The following is a 22,824-nucleotide window of genomic DNA, read 5'->3' on the forward strand; positions in this document are numbered from 1 at the left end:
GCTCCACGGGGGATGCAGATACTCCGGGGTTGCAGATGCAGATGCTGCAGTGCGTAGAACATGCTTTGAGTACCAAGGACTTAGCTTTTCTGGGCTTTAGTTGCCTTACATGTAAAATGTGGGTATCAGTGCCTTCATCATAAGAGCATAGAGAGAATTAAATAAGAATGTAAAGAACTTGGCCAGGTGCAGTGGCTCAAGCCTGTAATCGCAGCAGTTCCGGAGGCCGAGGAGGGCGGATCACCTGAAGTTGGGAGTTCAAGACCAGCCTGACCAACATGGTGAAACCCCATTTCTTCTAAAAAATATAAAATTAGCTGGGCGTGGTGGCACATGCCTGTAATCCCAGCTACTTGGGGAGGCTGAGGCAGGAAAATCTCTTGAACCTGGGAGGCGGAGGTTGCGGTGCGCTGAGATCACACCATTGCACTCCAGCCTGGGCAACAAGAACAAAAGTCCGTCTCAAAAAAAAAAAAAAAAAAAAAAAAGAATGTAAAGAACTTACAAGAGCTCTTGACATGGTGTAAGCACTCAAAAAATGCTGACTATTCTTTCTGAAGAATGGAAACAGTGAAGGTGCCATCATGAAGACTGAGGGTACAAATGCCAGGTGCTCTGTGTGGGGCCTGATGCATAAAGAGCTCTGGGTGAGGACTTCCTATGTACCTAGCACTTGATACTCTTTCTCATTCAATCCCTCCTAACTCTATGAGACAGATACTATCATCCTTTACTTTTGATAAATGTGGAAACCAAAACTTAGGTTTAAAAAACCTGTCCAAGACCACAAGTTTACCAAGCAGCAGAGCTGGGGTTTAAACCTAGGTCTTGTGGCAGCAAAACTTGTGAATGTAGTCATTAACCGGCCCTCCAATAATAATTGTTACTGTTATTATCTTATTAAGTCCTCATGACAAAAGTGGATTTTTATGCCCATTTTACAGGAGAGGAAACTGAGTTGTAGGGACTACAGTAACTTGTCTAAATTCGCTTGCACAATCTTCATCCCTTTCTCATATACAAGGTTGACAGGGAGGTGGTGACATCTTTTGAGGTGGCCTGAGGGTGGCACATGGGCCAGAATTTGGGTTCTACCCTCCCTGTTATAGACCCGTGTTTTTCATGAAGGCCCCTGACAACAGCTGAACAGGCATCCATTGTCCTCCTCACTCCACAGGGATGGTTGAGAGAAGCCCTCCTTTCTCCACTGAGGAACTTTGTGCCAAGTCACCTACATGTCTACCCTACCTAACCCCGACCTGAACTCAGCAGGACAGCACAAAGAAAGCATGAAGAACTTTGCTGCATTGCTTTTGGAAAATATGCTAACCCCTAGCATAACCAATCCATCTTAAGAATGAAACAGCAGCGATTGATGGAAAAGAGTCGTACAATTCCGGGGCGCTCAAAGTGATGGAAGAAGCTATTGAGGATGATATAAGTGTCAGGTTAGTTTTTCTAGGACTTAGACTCTGAGAGGGAGATGTACATGCAGGAGGTTTACTAGGGAGACTTTAGAGTCCTTACCTGTTGGAGATAAAGGCAGAGTTGAACTGAAATACCGGGCCTCAGCCTATCCCACAGGGATAGCTCTGGAGCTGGAGTGGCCCAAGGGAAGGCCTTCCTTGACTAGTCACTGGATGCAGGCTGTCCCTGAGGAGGGTGAGACCTTGGGTGGGGAGCATCTGTCCAGCTGAGTGCAATGCCTGGCCACTCAGCAGCGAGTCATGACCCACCAACCTTCCTAACATCTGGGAGCATGAGTGTTTCCACTCTGAAGTGGGGAGCTGGGACTCTGAAGTGGGGAGCTGGGACTCTGAAGTGGGGAACTAGGACTACAGCATCCACAACAGCACATCAGATGGATTATCAAGGTGTTGAACTTGGCAGCTTTGTAGGGAAACTATAAATCTTGTTTTAAGAATAAAATACCCTACTGGCAAATCCAAAGATTGTTTGGGGAACAGTAATGATTTTCCTAATGATAGCAACTAGTCAAGGAGGCCCCATAGTCCTGTCCAACCCTGAAAGTTTTCTAACTCAATTATTGGTTGAGAATGGAAAATAACACAAAAGCACCAAGGAGGTATTGTGGATGAATTTTTTAGCACAAAGTGTTTCATCCATTTCTGCCTATTTTGGATTTCCTATTTCCAACCTATACCAAATGTGCTTGCGTACACATACACACGACTAACCTTAAATATGGCTTCCTTTTAGAGACATAAAAAGCTCATGAATCAACTCCAAAAACATTTCCCCAGACTTTCTTTGAAAGGTGCAGATGAATGAGCTTGACAGAAAACTTTTTGCTTGAAATTTTCCCTTTCTCAGATTGCACAAATTTAAGGGGAAAGGCTGCCAAATGTTCAATGACGCTCAGCGTGGTGGCTTCTGGCAGGGACACTCTGTACCAGCAGCTAAATGAATGTTTCCCTGAATCACTGACTGACTTATCATCCTTTATCACCTGCTCTGTTCCCCCTTTTCTGCATTGAGGCTTTCTAAATGACGTGGGGAGGGGAAGTAAAAAAAAACTTTAGAACCACAAGACACTGCATATTGATGTTGGATATTGAGAATTCTTCTGGTGTTAATAGATAGGATTGCAGTGAGGAGCACGAGGCTATCAAAAGCTATCTTCAAGCCTAATGTGGGCAAGACCGGTCAAGCCCCAGTGCTACAGAGGATCTGGACATTTTGGGCTGTAGCTTTGTATTAGGAAACTTCTTGTTTGTGTTAGGATTTACCAATGAATTGGGTCATATAATTCCCTTTTTGAAACCCTTAAAATGAACTCAAACCCCCTAGCCTGGCCTATTAATAATAGGTTCTACTGAGCCTGCCTTCCTCCGCCACCTGCCTTCCAACCTCATCCTAAACTGTGCTCACCCTCACTCCCTGTGCCTCAGCCATACCAACAAAATCCCTCAGCCTCCTCCAACACGACAAGACAAGGCCTTTCCAGAGTCACAGCCTTCAGCCCTGCTGCCTGGAATGCTTTTCTCGCAGCATTTCCATGGCCAGTGCCTCCAGGTCGGCTTAAATGTTACCTCTTTAGAGAGGCCTTCCCTGACTATGATCCTCCACTTTTATTCTCTATTCTCATAGAGTACTTTTGGTTTTCTTCACTGTACTTACCTATGAGAATTTGTGGCCATTATTTGCTTGTTTATTTCTTATCTCTTTTCCATGCTAGACTCCACTCCCTGAAATGGCAGGGACAAAAGCTACTTTGTTCACCACTGAAAACCCAGTGTCAGGCACACAGTTTGTTACTTGAATGAACAGTGTTTCATCCAGAGCCTAAGTCCTGTGCTCTCTCATTTAAAAAGGAACACTTATTTACAGATTTTTAAATGAAGGCTTTGAAAATATGGAAATATCTCACAGACATGAGATGGGAGACTTACGTTTTTAGTATGAGGACATTCTAAACCCCCATCACAACTAATGGCTCCTTCTTCTCTGTCCTCAGGGAGAACAGCTTTTGTTTTAGTTAAGGTATAACTTACTGTAGTATATGGCACACATTTTAACTGAATTTTACATGGGTATACATCCATATGGAGATCAGGATCGAGATGTAGAATATTGATGGCACCTTGGAAGGCTTCCACATGAGAGGGTTCCTCTCAGGCAGTACCATTCAAAAGGTAGCCACAGGTCCCCCAACAGGTTACCGAAGGGTATAAGTCTGTTGCCTGAACTCTGAGGGCCGGACAGTGAGCCAAGACCCTGGTGCCGAGCTGAGGAGCAGGTGTCCCTGAGAAGCCAAACATCCCAGAGAGTTTCTGAGGACCTACCAAGAAAAACAGTCTCATTGTTCAAACACGTAGGCAAAGAGCCAGGAAATTAGCTTAAAAGCAGTTTATGGATGGGAGGCGGGGCAGATCTCCAGAGCTATCCTGCCGCCATCCCGGAGTGCCCCGTATGTAAGTCCTAATAAACTCATCTACTCCTCATGCTGGACTTAGGTCTGAGTCCTTCCTTGGACTCTTAGCACTTTCTTAGTTTGGGGGTGGTGTTGGGGGACCTTACAGTCCTAAGTGTTTTCATAATAGCCACTATTATTTCTATTTATATAGGCCAGTTTTGACTCTTAGCTTGCTAAAAGGAGTCATATACTATGTATTTTTTCATGTCTAGTTTTTCTTTTTTGCTCAAAATATGATTTTGCGATCTATTCATGTTCGTATATGTACCACTAGTTTATGTGTCTTATTGCTTTGTGACATTCCTTTGTGTGAGGATAGCACAGTTTATTCTATAGTTGAAGGACATTTGGGTTGTATCCAGTTAATGGCTATGATGAACAACTTTGCTAGGGACATTATTGTACAAGTATTTTGATAGATGTGTGCACTTGTATCTGCTAGGTGCACGCCCTGGAGTGAATTGCTCCCAGAGGCATGTTAGCTTTAGCAGATATTACCAAACAGTGCTGTGAAGTGAGCACCAGTTGACACTCCACCAGTGGTGCATGACAGTTCCCCTTCCTTCATATCCTTACCAGAACTTTTATTTCTCCAGACTTAATTTTAGTCATTCTGATAGATCTGTGTAGTAGCTCTGAGATTATCATTTGCTTTTGTCTGATAAGCAATAAAATTGAGCATCTTTTGAATGCTAATGGGTCATCTGGGTATTTTGTGTATGTCTGTGTGTATGTGAATTGCCTGTATGAAGTGCCTTTGAAATTTTTTGATGATCAAAGAAATGGATTGTCTGTTTTCCTTATTTGTAGGGTTTTCTTTTTACATTTTGGATATAATTTATTTTACAACTACAGGTGTCTCAAATATCCTTTTCCAGTCTGATGCTGTCCCTTTTCATTCTCCTAATACCCATCTGATGAACAGAAGCTCTTCATTTTAATGGCATTTAATGTATTAATCATTTAGATTATGATAGTGCTTTTCTCCTGAATAATAATTTTTTTGCTAACTCAGGTCTCTTACAGTGCTTTTAACAAGAGAATAGAGTGGGAAGACATTAAAAGAGGTTTTTAGTACACTTGAAATGGCTTTTAGGACCAAGATGTTGAAACATGGCAATAAAACAGGGAGCTCTCCCAGTTCCTCTTATCAGAGGCCAACCCTGCCCTCCAGGCCCTGCTCAAGTTCCCCTTCCCCCAAGAGAGGGCTGCCAACCAGCTTCCCCCACTTTCAGGAAGAGCCTAGGTATATGAGTTAACCCCATACATTGGGGACTTCTTAGAAAAACTCTAGGTTGAAATGCAGTCCCCCACAATTACCCCTCAAGAATATTCAACTCAGGTCGACAACACAGAAATTAAACCACATGGACAAAGAGTCATTCACCAGATATATTTGAAGTCTAAGCTCTTTGAGCTATACACGTGCACAAATGATTCAGTTGGTGGAAATCTTCCCCTTCCCCTTCATTGTTAAAGTTTTCAAACTTAAAATAGTGCTAAAGAGATTTGCATAATGTGCGTCATGGAAATGCTGAGGCGATTCTGACTTTCACAGTGCTAGGAGGTTCCCTTGCAACACTTCAAGGAGTCTTTCCATTTCTTATCGTTCTCCTAGGAAAAGCCCCTCTTTTCCCCCCTCCCCAAACCCAACCTAGTGAAAGAATTACTTGATCTGAGACAGGTTAGCATTGACACAGAGCAATAAGTTTTACTAAGACTAACTCCAGAGGCCATACACTTCATTGTGTTTCTTTTATGACTACACAGAATGGTCATTTCAACTTTTACTAAGTTGTTAAAAATGTCAGATGTGTCTTTTAAAAAACATTTAAAAATCATTTTCAAACACTTTCTCTCATCTAGATTTCTTTAGAACCTGCATTCTGGAAATTCAGGGTAGCTTAAAAAGTCAAGTCAAATGACCCACAGATGATTGAGAAGAGTCAGCTTTGAAAGGCTGGATGCTGCAGTGCTCTGCATCTGAATAGCTGAGCCTACTATTTCTTCCACTAGAGGACACCATTTCTCCACTACTAAGTCTGTAGTCGTTTATCATCAATGAAAAACCAAAAACCTCCACAGCAAAGGAAAGTCAAAGCATATGCTTATTGTACACTCCTCAGATTTTATTTTTAAAAGGAGTTTTCATTTTCCTTATGGAAACTCAGGATTTTACAAGCAATGCTCTCCTCAGTTTCACCAGTACTGTGTCCAGTACTATATTGCTATATTCACAGTAAAACGGACTTTAATTTCTGAGTGATCAGTCTATGTTTTAAGTTTCTGATGAAACTAACATACACCTTAGTCAAAAACCACAACAATCCCTCAATCTGTTTGCTGTGTTATTGTTCTTGTGTGTTTTTCTGAGGCTTGGGTAATGAAAGTACTTCCCCACTCCATTGTAATCTGCGTTTGCATCTAAAGTAATTCATTAATGTACAGGAGTAGATGAGGCCTGGCACATATAGCAGAAGGTAATGGTTCTATAGGTGTATCTTCTGTAATGCACTTTGGGCTAGAGAAATAGAAAAATCACACGTAACAAAAACAAATAACTTTTTTGAGCACACGGGCGTCGCGTGAGTAGGACCGGCATACATGTAGCTATCATCCTTCCCCATTTTAACATGCTCAGCTGCTGCTGCATTCTGGGGATTTAGCTTCATCCCAAAAATCTACAACCGACACTTGCATCTTTATTTAAAAACAAGTGGTCTTGATAGCAAAGATGTTGGCTAATCATGTATATATTGGCATTAGATGTTTTGTGTCCTTTCAAAATTCAGCATTATCCTTATTAGAGTGTAATATTATCAGAGTATCTGTATTAGTATATGAAGGCATTCATAAGCAATGCACATTATGTTTTGAAGCAGCTAATTGTTGAACAATCACTAAATAAAAAACATCCAGATTTTTTAAAAGCACAGCTGAAACATTTGTACAAATATACAAAGAGAGAAAACAATCATTCAGACACCATGAAACTTTTGTAATAAATAGGTTTGTCTGAAATCGGTCTCTATCACCCTGGACAAGCCTCCCCAACGAGGCTGGGAGAGTTCTACAGGGGAGTGGTGTTTGAAATCTATTGAGGAATATCTTTGGGGCCAAGGTCAATTTTGCCTCCAGGAATTTCAACAGAGCTATGGTGTATTGACTCACAATAGTGAATATACCCAGACTTGTTGAGCTGGAATATTCTGATCATTTTCTTAATCTAGATAGGACATGGCTGGATGCTGACAATCTGTGAGTTATAAGATATCCTCAAATCATGAAAATAAATGCTGGTGATCATGCATGTCCTGGGAATGTTGGGATGCAGAGGACTGAGTGAGACCAGATAGGGATATCTCATGCAGTCAAAGTCAAGTTTACATATGGTCCTATTTAAGTGGCCAGGAAAGAACAATGCACACATGTCAGGACTGGGACTGAAACAGCTCACAAACAACACAGGTGCTATTTGTTACTGATGTCTCTGGCTTGGATCAACATGAGAGAACAAAGATATAGGCTGTGCTGATTGTTTAATAAGAAAATACTACTTTTTTCCCTAGAACCTTCTAAATAATGGGTTATACTTAATGGGTATGATATGATCAGGAGACATATCACCTTTTCCTAGCCCTTTTGTCCGAGAGGCTTGATAACAAGGAAGGAATCTCAAACAACCAAACACCCAGGAATTTAAAGGCAATTTTTTTTGACAAACAACAGGGGGAAAAAGCATGATAAAGAGGAGACGGCTATTATAGAGAAGGAGCAGGCAGCTCAGTTGGACACGGAGGGTGGCAGGCCAGGACGCCGAGTTTGGATGATTTTTGGCTTTGGGGAAGTCTTTGGGTCCTCTTCTTCCTCTATGTCACTGTCGCACACGTGCACGACGACACTTGGGGTGGACTCAGTCCCTGCATGGAGCTCATACTTCTCTCCTGAAAAGCAAGAAAAATGGAAGTGAGAAAGAGGGGGGGATTTCAAAAGAGATCCTGGAGCAGGGTCTGCTTAGGAAATGACAGGAGCATTTTCCAGGGTCTCAGGAAGCCTGTGATCTTATGCAGGGATGGCACAGGGTGTTGGCAAGTGGAAAGAGATCAATTTCCTCATATCCTGGCTCTGCCACTTATCAACTGTGCAACCCCAAACAAGCCACTCAATACCTCTTAGCCTCCACATCCTTTACCGTAAATTTCAACATGGTAATACCTCCACTCTGTAGGATGGTGGTGAGGACTGGATGGACTTGGCAGTTAGTCGTATTAGTTTCTCTTCTATTTTCCAACCTTGCTGCTAGTTTTTGAGCAACCTTGGGCCAATCACTTCACTTCTTTATCTTTTGAATTTGGTAGTTTCTGAGTTCCCCTCCAGCTCTACACTTCTTACAGCCAGAGCTGCTCCAGGATGGAATAAGGTGGGGTTATCACATGCCCAGGATTCAGTGGTTACTGGGTAACTAGGTTAGATGACCATCAAGGCCCTTTCTAGTTCCAAGTGTCTACATTCTTGACTGGCTCATATTACAGTCAAATGGCTGTTAGCTGACTGGCTTTCTGTCTTTCTGTTGCTTCAGTAGATGTTTCTTGAGCATCTCTCGTGGTCTATTGCTGTTCATAAAGGCTACAAGGTAGAATAAAAAGTATTTGTGCCTTTCACAAGTGCACAGTCCAGTGGAGACATGTGGAGACAGAACATATCACAATATAAAATGGTGAGCACTATGGTGGCAATGTATGTTAAGGACTATGGCATCAAATGGTAAGTAACTCTGAAAGGCTTCCTAGTGGACTGGCAGCTGATCTGGGTCTAAAAGACAAGCGGAAGGACTCCAGGTGGTGGGGTAAGAGGAGGGGGTATTCTCAACCTGCATGCTTGTAACTTTTCAACTTCATTGTTGACATACTCATCTTAATCCTCTCCGGACATCCCATCCTTCACTTCCCATCTTTCATGGATCAAAAGAGAAATCTTCCAAAAACAATAACTCCCAGATATCCTCCTGGTTAGTGGCTCTCTAGATCTCACAAGATCAAGTATAAATTTTTTAGTCTAGCACAGAAGACCCTGCGTAATCTCTCACCAATCTTTTCCATCACTACCTGCATCAGTTCCTTCTTTGTTTTGGTCAAACTGGTTTATCTGTTGGCCCCTAATCATGACAGCTACATTCTTAGGGCCACCAAAATAGCTACTTTTACTTGGCATAGCCTCACTTCCCCTCCAGAGTTCCCTAAATCCTGACCTTCTTCCAGGATCAAAGCTAGACCCGATGCAGCCCAGGAATCTGCTATTCTCAGTCTAAGTGCCTCCACTGGATGGCTGGAGCAAGTATTGTCAGTTCCAGTGACAGGGCACTAATTATGTGCTACTGTGCACATCTTGGTAAGCCTTAATGGTGCAAATAGCAAACTTTCACAAGGTACAGTTTTTTTAAATTATACTTTAACTTCTAGGGTACATGTGCACAATGTGCAGGTTTGTTACATATGTATACATGTGCCATGTTGGTGTGCTGCACCTGTTAACTCGTCATTTACATATCTCCTAATGCTATCCCTCCCCCCCTTCCCCCACCCCATGACAGGCCCCAGTGTGTGATGTTCCCCACCCTGTGTCCAAGTGTTCTCATTGTTCAATTCCCACCTATGAGTGAGAATATGTGGTGTTTGGCTTTCTGTCCTTGTGATAGTTTGCTGAGAATGATGGTTTCCAGCTTCATCCGTGTCCCTACAAAGGACATGAACTCATCCTTTTTTATGGCTGCATAGTATTCCATGGTGTATATGTGCCACCTTTTCTTAATCCAGTCTATCATTGATGGACATTTGGGTTGGTTCCAAGTCTTTGCTATTGTGAATAGTGCCACAATAAACATATGTGTGCATGTGTCTTTATAGCAGCATGATTTATAATCCTTTGGGTATATACCCAGTAATGGGATGGCTGGGTCAAATGGTATTTCTAGTTCTAGATCCTTGAGGAATTGCCACACTGTCTTCCACAAAGGCTGAACTAGTTTACAGTCCCACCAACAGTGTAAAAGTGTTCCTATTTCTCCACATCCTCTCCAGCACCTGTTGTTTCCTGACTTTTTAATGATCACCATTCTAACTGGTGTGAGATGGTATTTCATTGTGGTTTTGATTTGCATTTCTCTGATGGCCAGTGATGATGAGCATTTTTTCATGTGTCTGTTGGCTGCATAAATGTCATCTTTTGAGTAGTGTCTGTTCATATAATTTTCCCACTTTTTGATGGGGTTGTTTGATTTTTTTTCTTGTAAATTTGTTTAAGTTCTTTGTAGATTCTGGATATTAGCCCTTTGTCACATGGGTAGATAGTAAAAATTTTCTCCCAATCTGTAGGTTGCCTGTTCACTCTGATGGTAGTTTCTTTTGCTGTGCAGAAGCTCTTTAGTTTAATTAGATCCCATTTGTCAATTTTGGCTTTTGTTGCCATTGCTTCTGGTGTTTCAGTCATGAAGTCCTTGCCCATGCCTATGTCCTGAATGGTATTGCCTAGGTTTTCTTCTAGGGTTTTTATGGTTTTAGGTCTAACATTTAAGTCTTTAATCCATCTTGAATTAATTTGTGTATAAAGTATGAGGAAGAGATCCAGTTTCACCTTTCTACATATGGCTAGCCAGTTTTCTCAGCACCATTTATTAAATAGGGAATCCTTTCCCCATTGCTTGTTTCTGTCAGGTTTGTCAAGGATCAGATGGTTGTAGATGTGTGGTATTGTTTCTGAGGGCTCTGTTCTGTTCCATTGGTCTATATCTCCATTTTGGTACCAGTACCGTGCTGTTTTGGTTACTGTAGACTTGTAGTATAATTTGAAGTCAGGTAGTGTGATGCCTCCAGGTTTGTTCTTTTGGCTTAGGATTGTCTTGGCAATGTGAGCTCTTTTTTCATTCCACATGAACTTTAAAGTAGTTTTTCCAGTTCTGTGAAGAAAGTCCTTGGTAGCTTGATGGGGATGGCATCGAATCTATAAATTACCTTGGGCAGTATGGCCATTTTCACGATATTGATTCTTCCTATCCATGAGCATGGAATGTTCTTCCATTTGTTTGTGTCCTTTTTTATTTCATTGAGCAGTGGTTTGTAGTTCTCCTTGAAGAGGTCCTTCACATCCCTTCTAAGTTGAATTCCTAGGTATTTTATTCTCTTTGAAGAAATTGTGAATGGGAGTTTACTCATGATTTGGCTCTCTGTTTGTTGGTTATTGGTGTATAGGAATGCTTGTGATTTTTGCACATTGATTTTGTATCCTGAGACTTTGCTGAAGTTGCTTATCAGCTTAAGGGGATTTTGGGCTGAGATGATGGGGTTTTCTAAATATACAATCATGTCATCTGGAAACAGAGACAATTTGACTTCCTCTTTTCCTAATTGAATACCCTTTATTTCTTTCTCCTGCCTGATTGCCCTAGCCAGAACTTCCAACACTATGTTGAATAGGAGTGGTGAGAGAGGGCATCCCTGTCTTGTGCCAGTTTTCAAAGGGAATGCTTCCAGTTTTTGCCCATTCAGTATGATATTAGCTGTGGGTTTGTCATAAATAACTCTTATTACTTTTGAGATATGTTCCATCAATACCTAATTTATTGAGAGTTTTTAGCATGAAGGGCTGTTGAATTTTGTCAAAGGCCTTTTCTGCATCTATTGAGATAATCATGTGGTTTTTGTCTTTGGTTCTATTTATATGATGGATTATGTTTATTGATTCGCACATGTTGAACCAGCCTTGCATCTCAGGGATGAAGCCCACTTGATCTTGGTGGATAAGCTTTTTGATGTGCTGCTGGATTCGTTTTGCCACTATTTAATTGAGGATTTTTGCATCGATGTTCATCAGGGATATTGGTCTAAAATTCTCTTTTTTTGTTGTGTCTCTGCCAGGCTTTGGTATCAGGATGATGCTGGCCTCATAAAATTAGTTAGGGAGGATTCCTCTTTTTCTATTACTGGAATAATTTCAGAAGGAATGGTACCAGCTTTTCCTTGTACCTCTGGTAGAATTTGGCTGTGAATACATCTGGTTCTGGACTTTTTTTGGCTCGTAGGCTATCAATTATTGCCTCAATTTCAGAGCCTGTTATTGGTCTATTCAGGGATTCAACTTCTTTCTGTTTAAGTCTTGGGAGGGTGTATGTGTCCAGGAATTTATCCATATCTTCTAGATTTTCTAGTTTATTTGCGTAGAGTGTTTATAGTATTCTCTGATGGTAGTTTGTATTTCTGTGGGAATGGTTGTGATATCCCCTTTATCATATTTATTGCATCTATTTGATTCTTCTCTCTTTTCTTCTTTATTAGTCTTGCTAGTGGTCTATCAATTTTGTTGATCTTTTCAAAAAACCAGATTCCGGATTCATTAATTTTTTGAAGGGTTTTTTTGTGTCCCTATCTCCTTCAGTTCTGCTCTGATCTTAGCCTTCTGCTAGCTTTTGAATGTGTTTGCTCTTGCTTCTCTAATTCTTTTAATTGTGATGTTAGGGTGTCAATTTTAGATCTTTCCTGCTTTCTCTTGTGGGCATTTAGTGCTATAAATTTCCCTCTACACACTGCTTTAAATGTGTCCCAGAGATTCTGGTATGTTGTTCTCACTGGTTCTCACTGGTTTCGAAGAACATCTTTATTTCTGCCTTCATTTCATTATGTACCCAGTAATCATTCAGGAGCAGGTTGTTCAGTTTCCATGAAGTTGAGTGGTTTTTGGTCAGTTTCTTAATCCTGAATTCTAGTTTGATTGCACTGTGGTCTGAGAGACAGTTTGTTATAATTACTGTTCTTTTACATTTGCTGAGGAGTGCCTTATTTCCAACTATGTGGTCAATTTTGGAATAAGTGCAATGTGGTGCTGAGAAGAATGTATATTCTGTTGATTTGGGGTGGAGAGTTCTGTAGATGTCTATTAGGTCTGCTTGGTGCAGAGCTGAATTCTATTCCTGGATATCCTTGTTAACTTTCTCGTTGATCTGTCTAATGTTGACAGTGGGGTGTTAAAGTCTCTCATTATTATTGTGTGGGAGTCTAAGTCTCTTTTAGGTCTGTAAGGACTTGCTTTATGAATCTGGGTGCTCCTGTATTGGGTGCATATATATTTAGGATAGTTAGCTCTTCTTGTTGAATTGATCCCTTTACCATTATGTAATGGCCTTCTTTGTATCTTTTGGTCTTTGTTGGTTTAAAGTCTGTTTTATCAGAGACTAGGATTGCAACCCCTGCTTTTTTTTTGTTTTCTATTTGCTTGGTAGATCTTCCTCCATCTCTTTATTTTGAGCCTATGTGTGTCTCTGCACATGAGATGGGTCTCCTGAATACAGCACACTGATGGGTCTTGACTCTTTATCCAATTTGCCAGTCTGTGTCTTTTAATTGGAGCATTTAGCCCATTTACATTTAACATTGTTATGTGTGAATTTGATCCTGTCATTATGATGTTAGCTGGTTATTTTGTTCATTAGTTGATGCGGTTTCTTCCTAGCATCGATGGTCTTTACAGTTTGGCATGTTTTTGCAGTGGGTGGTACCAGTTGTTCCTTTCCATGTTTATTGCTTCCTTCAGGAGCTCTTGTAAGGCAGGCCTGGTGGTGACAAAATCTCTCAGCATTTGCTTGTCTGTAAAGTATTTTATTTCTCCTTCACTTATGAAGCTTAGTTTGGCTGGATATGAAATTCTGGGTTGAAAATTCTTCTCCTTAAGAATGTTGAATATTGGCGCCCACTCTCTTCTGGCTTGTAGAGTTTCTGCTGAGAGATCAGCTGTTAGTCTGGTGGGCTTTCCTTTGTGGGTAACCTGACCTTTCTTTCTTGCTGCCCTTAACATTTTTTCCTTCATTTCAACTTTGGAGAATCTGACAATTATGTTTCTTGGAGTTGCTCTTCTCATGGATTATCTTTGTGGTGTTCTCTGTATTTCCTGAATTTGAATGTTGGCCTGACTTGCTAGGTTGGGGAAGTTCTCCTGGCTAATATCCTGAAGAGTGTTTTCCAACTTGGTTCCATTCTCCCTGTCACTTTCAGGCACACCAATGAGATGTAGATTTGGTCTTTTCACATAGTCGCATATTTCTTGGAGGCTTGTTCATTTCTTTTTATTCTTTTTTCTCTAAACTTCTCTTCTCGCTTCATTTCATTCATTTGATCTTCAATCACTGATACCCTTTCTTCCACCTGATCGAATTGGCTACTGAAGCTTTTGTATGCATCACATAGTTCTCTTGCCATGGTTTTCAGCTCCATCAGGTCATTTAACGTCTTCTCTATGCTGTTTATTCTAGTTAGCCATTTGTCTAATCTTTTTTCAAGGTTTTTAGCTTCTTTGTGATGGGTTCGAACTTCCTCCTTTAGCTTGGAGAAGTTTGTTCTTACCAATCATCTGAAGCCTTCTTCTCTCAACTCGTCAAAGTCATTCTCCATCCAGCTTTGTTCCATTGCTGGTGAGGAGCTGCGTTCCTTTGGAGGAGAAGAGGTGCTCTGATATTTAGAATTTTCAGCTTTTCTGCTCTGGTTTCTCCCCATCTTTGTGGTTTTATCTACCTTTGGTCTTTGATGATGGTAACGTACAGATGGGGTTTTGGTGTGGAGGTCCTTTCTGTTTGTTAGTTTTCCTTCTAACAGTCAGGACCCTCAGCTGCAGGTCTGTTGGAGTTTGCTGGAGGTCCACTCCAGACCCTGTTTGCCTGGGTATCACCAGCGGAGGCTGCAGAACAACAAATATTGCAGAGCGGCAAATGTTGCTGCCTGATCCTTCCTCTGGAAGCTTCGTCTCAGAGGGGCACCTGGCTGTATGAGGTATCAGTTGGCCCCTACTTGGAGGTGTCTCCCAGTTAGGCTACTCGGGGGTCAGGGAACCACTTGAGGAGGCAGTCTCCATACTCAGATCTCCAACTCCGTGCTTGGAGAACCACTACTGTCTTCAATGCTGTCAGACAGGGATGTGTAAGTCTGCAGAAGTTTCTGCTGCCTTTTGTTCAGCTATGCCCTACCCCTAGAGGTGGAGTCTACAGAGGCAGGCAGGCCTCCTTGAGCTGCAGTGGGCTCCACCCAGTTTGAGCTTCCTGGCTGCTTTATCTACTCAAGCCTCAGCAATGGTGGATGCCCCTCCTCACAGCCTCCCTGCCACCTTGCAGTTTGATCTCAGACTGCTGTGCTAGCAGTGAGTGAGGCTCCATGGGCATGGCACCCTCCAAGCCAGGCACAGGATATAATCTCCTGGTGTGCCGTTTGCTAAGACCATTGGAAAAGCACAGTATTAGGGTGGGAGTGACCCGACTTTCCAGGTACCATCTGTCACGGCTTCCCTTGGCTAGGAAAGGGAATTCCCCAACCCCTAGTGCTTCCTGGGTGAGGTGATGCCCCACCCTGCTCTGTGGGCTGCACCCACTGTCCAACAAGCCCCAGTGAGATGAACCTGGTACCTCAGTTGGAAATGCAGAAATCACCCATCTTCTGCATCACTCACGCTGGGAGCTGTAGACTGGAGCTCTTCCTATTTGGCTATCTTGGAACCTCTCTCCAAGGTACAGTTTTAAATTCTGGGTGCTGATGTTAGGGAATGAGGAACACTGATAATGCAATAAATATCGAAGCTCTTCTAAGTGATGCTGGGAAGGATGTAGACATTCAGAGTCAGCCATTGTTATTGGTTGAATTGAGTCCCCTCAAAAGATGTTGAGGTCCTAACTAACCTCTAGTAGCTGTGAAAGTAACTTTATTTGGACCTAAGGTCTTTGCAGATGATCAAATTAAGATGAGGTCATTAGGGTGGGCTCTACATCAATACGACTAGCACCCTTATAGAAAAAGGAAGTTTGGACATTGACATATACATAGGGAGAATGCCATGTGAAGACTGAGGTGATGCAGCCATAAGCCAAGGAACTACCCGAAGCTACGACAGGCCAGGAACAGATCCTTTCCTGACACCTTCAGAGACAGCATGGTCCTGTGTACACCTTGACTTGAACTTCTAACTTCCAGAACGGTGAGTCTATAAATTTTTGTCATAAATGCCACTCGGTTTGTGGCATTTTTTTTTTTTTTTTTGAGTCAGAGTCTTGTTCTGCTGCCCAGGCTGGAGTGCAGTGGTGTGATCTCAGCTCACTGCAACCTCTGCCTCCTGGGTTCAAGCAATTCTCTTGCCTCAGCCTCCCTAGTAGCTGGGATTACAGGTGCACGCCACCGCACCTGGCTAATTTTTGTATTTTTAGTAGAGACGGAGTTTCACCATGTTGGTCAGGCTGGTCTCGAACTCCTGATCTCAGGTGATCCACCCGCCTTGGCCTCCCAAAGTGCTGGGATTACAGGTGTGAGCCACCATGCCCGGAGGTTTGTTGCATTTTGTTATGGCAACCCTAGCAAACGAACACAGCCATAGCCTGCTGAGAGTGTGCTCATTCAGTTAAGAGTCAGAGAAGTCTGTATTAGGCACCTCTTGCCCTTGACATCCTGCTGTATAGAGTAAAGGCTTTCCTGGGTGAGGGCAGCAAATATTTCACAGAAATAGAGTGTTACAACTCCAGCATTTCCCTGGATATTGATAGTACAGAGAAATAGAACCAGCCACAGCCATTGAAGTATGGCTGATATGACTCTGTATTTAAAGTCTAGAAGTGGTGAAATCATAGGTAGGGAGAACTGCATCAACAAGCATTGAATCTCTGATACAAGCAAGCTGATGTGGCCCAGTCTGATACAGAAGAAGACAGTGACAGGAGCAGGGATACAGGGGAGACCCAGGAAGGAGACGACTGCCTGATCACTTTGCTATCCTGCCCTGCGGAGCAAGAATTGATAGTTGGCACTAACCCAGCACGCTGTAATCCATGGGGAAGTTGCAAACTACACATATGCGGTATAGTGCTGTATGTATCGATGCTAAGTAAGGTTCACTTAATTGTGTGGGTTCTGTTCTCTCTAAAATATTTTGGCATTTTAATCCATGTCCCCAGGTAAACAGATAATCTGCAGACATTGCTAAGGAGACAAATCTACAACAAACCAGCTTTATCTGAGGGTTGTATCAAAGGCTCTGGGTCAGAGTGGGCAGCTCTGGTTGGGGGTGTCTCTAAGCAGTGGTTCTTAAACACTGACAATTAACTGGGAGTGCTCGTTAAAAAAAGAGTTTAGGTCGGGCATGGTGTCTCATGCCTGTAATGCCAGCACTTTGGGAGGCTGAGGTGGGCAGGTCACTTGAGGTTGGAAGTTCAAGACCAGCCTGGTCAACATGGGGAAACCCCCACCTCTACTAAAAATACAAAAATTAGCTGGGCATGGTGGTGCATGCCTGAAGTCCCAGCTACTGCGGAGGCTGAGGCATGAGAATCACTTAAACCCAGGAAGTGGTAGTTGCAGTGAGCTGAGGTCATGCCACTGCACTCCAGCCTGGGCCACACAGCAAGACTCTGTCTCAAAAAAAAAAAAAGAGTTTACCAGTATAGGGATGCAAACCTGCAAATTCCGATTTAGTAGAATCTACATGTGTACCCATCAGCCCTAAGTGCTTCTCAGTGCTTCTGTGTTTGGGTGGCGACGGTTACACGGAACTCCCAGCAAGAGGCTGTGGCCCCATGAGGATACTGGCGCACACACAATGTGCCCCCTCCCTTCCTCCATTCTACATATTTTTTTGCTGGAAAATGGTAAATGGTAACAGTGCAGGTAGAGGATAATGGAGGGATGGAAGCTGAGAATGCATAAAGGAAAGGAGGTAAGGAATCCTGGATGGCTTCTCTGGCGCTCCCAGCCACCAGCTCCCGTTCATCTTTGGTGTTCTCATTGTTGTTCAGGAGAGAACATCAAGTCACTCAAAGTTCCACGGTGAACAATGATTGAGTTAACCGCATCCAGGGTTTCTCAAATTTTGTCTTTCCTTCAGGAACTTCTTGCAATTCTGAATGAAAGACACCATCCAAAGAGAGACAGAGAAAGAAGTGTTTGCTGAGTCATCAAATATGGTGGTGATTCTTGTTTTTATGTATAGAATTTTTTTTTAAGTTCTTACATTTGCAGGGGAAGCCCCTTTTGAAGAAACACTGGTGGCCACTGTAGTTTCATTCACTGCTCTGTGGATGGGGAGTGCATTGATGAAGGGGGGATGGCCTCTGTCATCCTCAAATGAGGAATAGAAAGGAATCTGCAGCAGAGACCCAGAACCTGGGGTTGAGATGAGGGCAAGGCTCAGGCCAGAGAATTCGGAGATCTCAGACACCCTTCCCCTTTTCCCATCTGTTAGCAAGAAGCTGGCCATTTTAAAGAAATTGTAATAAAACACATCTAACAAAGCTAGGCCTTTGATTAAACCTTTTGTTTTCCCTGGCTGAGATGAAGAACATTTCTTTTTTTTTTTTTTTTTTCTTGAGATGGTGTTTTGCTCTTGTTGCCCAGGCTGGAGAGTGCAATGGCACGATCTTGGCTCACCGCAACCTCTGCCTCCTGGGTTCAAACGATTCTCCTGCCTCAGCCTCTCGAGTAGCTGGGATTACAGGCACCTACGATCACACCCTGCTAATTTTTTGTATTTTTAGTAGAGACAGGATTTCACCATATTGGCCAGACTGGTCTTGAACTCCTGACCTCAGGTAATCCACCTGCCTCAGCCTCCCAAAGTGCTGAGATTACAGGCGTGAGCCACCGTGCCCGGCCTGAAGACACTTCTTTTGCAATGCATTTACCACTTTAGAAGTGGTTGCTTTCCTCTCAGAATAGGTGTGTTGAGGGAACACTCAGAATGGGAGGGCAAGCAGGGAGTCCACTCTGTGTGCAGGGTGCAAAGCAACTTCCACATCAACTTAATACCATCAGATTGCTCAGTAGTAGAGACATTTTATTGCTGTGATCCCATTAACTCTGACATTGCACTGTTCTATTCTTGGACACTTTCTTACTATCGAAAGCCAGCAAAGCTTAACAGCTGCTGAGAACCACAAAATAAAAAGAAATAGCTTTGGTCTTGTTGGATTGAATTTTTCTTTTTTTGGCCTCTTTTTCCCTTTGGGCTTCAACTAATTCCTCTACCACAAGGGCTGACGCCAATGCTGTCACCAGGCACATGGATCAACTGGGCTTGTTTGGGGACAGAGAGTCTGTCAAATCTTACCCACACAGGGTGGGAGGTCCCGCCATGGTGCAGTGAGAACAGACCAATGGAACCAGCATTTCTCTGAAAAGACAAGCAGAGGGTTGACCCATCAACATGCTCACTCCTCTGCCAGTATTGAAACTGTCCTCTCCTTTGTGTGCAGAAAGGAGGCCAGGACCAAAAGTCACCAGCAAGTGCATTGGTCAGGGTTTTCTACCTATTCCATGAAACAAACTTTCAGCCAATTAAATGAAAAACCTTTTAGCACATGGTTAACAGTTAAATTCTCATCCAGGCCTTTGAAACTGACTGAGGTTTGGCCATTGCTTAAATTAGATGCCAAAGTTCTGTCTCGTCTTTTCCCAAGTGGCTGGAGACAGGTTTGTGACAATGTCCCAATTCCTCTATGACTGGAGGAGGGAGTGAGGGTGCCCATGGGCTGTTTCCCATTCGCAGGAGGGAGGAGGGTGAGTCCCTGTGCTGACTAGGGGCTGGGAAACTTGGTGAGATGATACAACCTCACTTGCCACAATTGCAGAGAAATGTGTTGGTGGCTGGCAGTCCAAGTGCCACTGAGTTTCTCTCTCATGCCACCTTGGCTTACGGGCCATGACTTGGCCACCTCTTAAATTCTTTCTAAAATAATCAGTATGATTATGCAAAGTTTATAAAAATCCGCAAAATTCAGACAAGGTAAAGGTAGAGAGATGAAACAGAGCTACATGTCTATGTATTAGAGAAGCTTTTGAGATTCATTATTTAGATTCCTAATAAGAAAAACTCTATGATGGAAGGAAGGGGAAATCTTCCTATAAGTTTAGTGCCTGCTGGACAAAGTCTTTGTATGTGTACTGCCAAGCAATAGATAGAATCCCAGAACTAGAGGCTTTGAAAATACAGCCACATCTAACAGGCAAGGCCAAGCTTTGCTCTGCTCAGCACCTGCTGCCCTTCTTTCCAGGACATTCTTTCTCTTGCTCATCATGAGCCCCAGTTCCTGCCCTATGAGGAGCTACATATCCAGGCCTGATCTCACACATGCATCCTGACTTACTGACGTCTCTCTACAAGTTGACTACTCTTTTCCAAACTCACATGTCTAAAGTAGAATTATTTTCTCTGCCAATCTAGGTTCCGTTACCAGCTATCACGCTTCTTAGAATTGCCATCATTCTTCCAGCCTTCTAGGTGCAAATGCTTAGAGTCAGTCATCCTTGAATTTTCTCTCTCTTTCATCATTTGTAATCAGTCACCAAGCACTATTGAACATTGCTTGTCAACCCTTCTCTGCATGCTCCTTCCCTACACACCCCTTGTTATAACCCTATCCATGACTAACCCTCCCACCCAAAATACTCTTTGCTGGTTTCCCCACGACAGGAACTAACTTCCGTGCCAGAATAAGCCACCTAAGACAACAGTTGGAGAGTTCACCTTATCACATATGAGTAATGTGACTCTGAGAAAGTTATATAACATTTCTGAATCTCAGTTTTCCTCATCAATGAGAACAACACTCATATCACTGGGATACTATGAAACAGACATATGTGTCAAATACTTGATAAAGCCCTCTCCCAAGATGCATGCTATGATTATTTAGGGCGATATTATTTTGGCCACTGTTGCCCCCAAGTAATTTCTGGTTTCCAGTATGATTAACTAATCTGATTACATCACACAATAGTCAAAGAATTAAGCAGCTGAACAATTGCAAAGAGCTTTTCCTCAGTGGAGACACCATTGCAAAGAGCAGTAAGGGGTGAATGATAACAGGCTGCATCCCACGGTAGTGGGTATCATATAATCTGGTCTTCAAAATGAACCTATCCTTTTTCCTCCAACCACCACTTCCCCTTTCTCTGTCATCACTGGCAATTTTCTCTCCTTTTCTTCCTCTTTCCTAACCTTTTCTATACCTCTATTTCCATGAGACAGAAAATCTTATCTTGCCGTTTTAATGAGATCTCTGATTTTCTTTTTTTTTTTTTGAGATAGAAACACTCATTTATAATGCTTAATTATATCACCTTTGATATTATTCATTAGTTATTTCCTCTAGCAATGTGTTATATTCCAAACCACTGAAGTCAAGACTTAACCTTTTGTGACTGCTGCAGCTTAAGGTACACATTAGTGTTCAATGAATATGTGATTGATTTATGAAGAGCATCACGCTTGGCCGTTACTAACATACTTGAGTGATGTCTGGTATGTACTCACACGTGAATATTCTTCCTATAGTTTAACTTGTGTAAGTTTTAGCTTTTCAACTAAGTGGAAAACCATTTAAAGGCAAGCATCTATCCTCTTATCAGCATTCTATCAGTGCTAGCACACAGTAGGTGTCATAGAAACTCACTACATTCCCTAAACATAATAACAATTGCTTATGGAGCACTTACTAAATGCCAGGCACAGGAAAGTCTGTAACTACTTGGCATGAAATAGATCTTTAATTATAACAACAGCTCTGTCATGTGGGTTTCATAATATCTAGTTATACAACAGTAAGTTGAGATCACACAGGTAGTAAATGGCAGAGCCAGGATTTAAACTCAGGCTTGCCTGACTTCAAAGAATGTGTTCATAGCCCCTCTCTGTCCCTAACTCTCATACTTCCCACTGTTTACATATTCTACAAGTGACTCTACTGAAAGGGAGCCTAGTTTTGTGTTTCACTTTTAATACATTTTCATGGCAACTCATATTTTTAGTGAATATTTGTTCTCTAGCTAAAGATGGATCATGTATTCCTTCTGAACCTTGCCTTGTTTTGTTTTGGCCATTGATAGTTATTCTAGGCATGGTCTCTTTGACAATGAATCTCCTCAAAAGACAACACAATAAATTATGAAAAGAAGAGACTATAAATTATAAACTGAGTTAATTTGCATCTCTTAGGGAAGGAAGTTTTGGACTCTGGAAGAAGATCCTCTACATTCTCATTTTAAAACTGTATTATCTCTCATATTACGGGTGAATTCACAACAGGAAAGTTATTTGTGGTAGCAGGTTGTGTTTTCCAAAGACGGTCATAATGTTTCCCACCCCACATACTCTCCTGTAACCTTGACAATGTTCCATTAAGGAGTGTTCCCTCTGTGTTCTCTCCCTTCAATCCTGGGCAGGCTTTAATGACCGTCTTGACAAATATAGTACAGGTTGTGTATCGCTAATCCCAAAATATCCAAAATCCAAAACACTTCTGGCCCCAAGCATTTTGGATAAGGGATCCTCAACCTATGTGGTGGAAGTAAGCAGTGTGACTTCTGAATTAGGCAACAAATATGCTATGCGCTTCTACTTTGCTGTTGCAGAATGCTCATGCTTGGAACCCTATGTCCAAGTTGTAAGGAAGCCCAAGCAACCCATGAAGAGGGCCACGTTAAGAAGAACCAGGACCCACAGTCTAAGTGAACTCTCAGCTAATAGCACCATTTTGCCAACCATGTGAGTGAACCATCTTCATAGTTGACTTGCCAGCCCCCAGTTGTGCTGCCCCAGAAACATTGCATGGAACAGATGACCCTTCCCCCTGAGCCTGGCCCAAATGGCAGATTTGTGAACAAAATAAATGACTGTTGTCTTAAGCCCTAGATTTTTGGGATAGTTTGTTATGTGGCAATTGATAAATGGACATGGGCCATGCAAATTCTCATTGTTCTTGTCTTCCCCTAGTTTTCTAAAGGGAAGGAAAAAAAGTGTGTGTGTGTCTGGGAAGGCATAGAGGAGTGAGGAAAGCTGGGAGGCAGGGGCTGCTCCTCTATACGTCTCACCTCTTCCACTCT

The 22,824-nt window shown here is 42.4% G+C and overlaps 2 protein-coding genes across 14 annotated transcripts in view; one reads left to right on the forward strand and one right to left on the reverse strand.

Annotated features, from left to right (window-relative positions):
• Positions 1–22,824, forward strand: part of ENPP4 (ectonucleotide pyrophosphatase/phosphodiesterase 4) — a 138,805-nt gene that overhangs the window by 87,043 nt on the left and 28,938 nt on the right. For 2 of the 9 annotated variants that reach the window (XR_010158031.1, XR_010158030.1), the window contains exons 6-7: positions 1,178–1,448; positions 22,354–22,486. The exons of 2 other annotated variants lie outside the window; for them this stretch is intronic. Coding sequence is in view for 3 of the 7 variants with exons in the window: in XM_024357236.3 (XP_024213004.2) it covers positions 22,354–22,453 (100 nt within the window). In the remaining 4 variants the exon portion in view is untranslated. Of the gene's footprint in view, positions 1–1,177; positions 1,449–22,353; positions 22,627–22,824 lie in introns of those variants that run through there. 5 more of the 9 variants (XR_008548509.2, XR_001718446.4, XM_024357236.3 and 2 more) reach the window with 3 other exon arrangements.
• RCAN2 (regulator of calcineurin 2) overlaps positions 5,316–22,824 on the reverse strand; it is a 272,477-nt gene continuing 254,968 nt past the window's right edge. For all 5 annotated transcript variants that reach the window (XM_009451342.4, XM_009451341.5, XM_009451343.4 and 2 more), the window contains 1 exon segment: positions 5,316–7,881. In XM_009451342.4, coding sequence (XP_009449617.1) covers positions 7,721–7,881 — 161 coding nt within the window. In that variant the 3' untranslated portion in view covers positions 5,316–7,720.

The sequence above is a fragment of the Pan troglodytes genome, chromosome 5 (genome assembly GCF_028858775.2).
Source record: "Pan troglodytes isolate AG18354 chromosome 5, NHGRI_mPanTro3-v2.0_pri, whole genome shotgun sequence".
NCBI lineage: Eukaryota > Metazoa > Chordata > Mammalia > Primates > Hominidae > Pan > Pan troglodytes.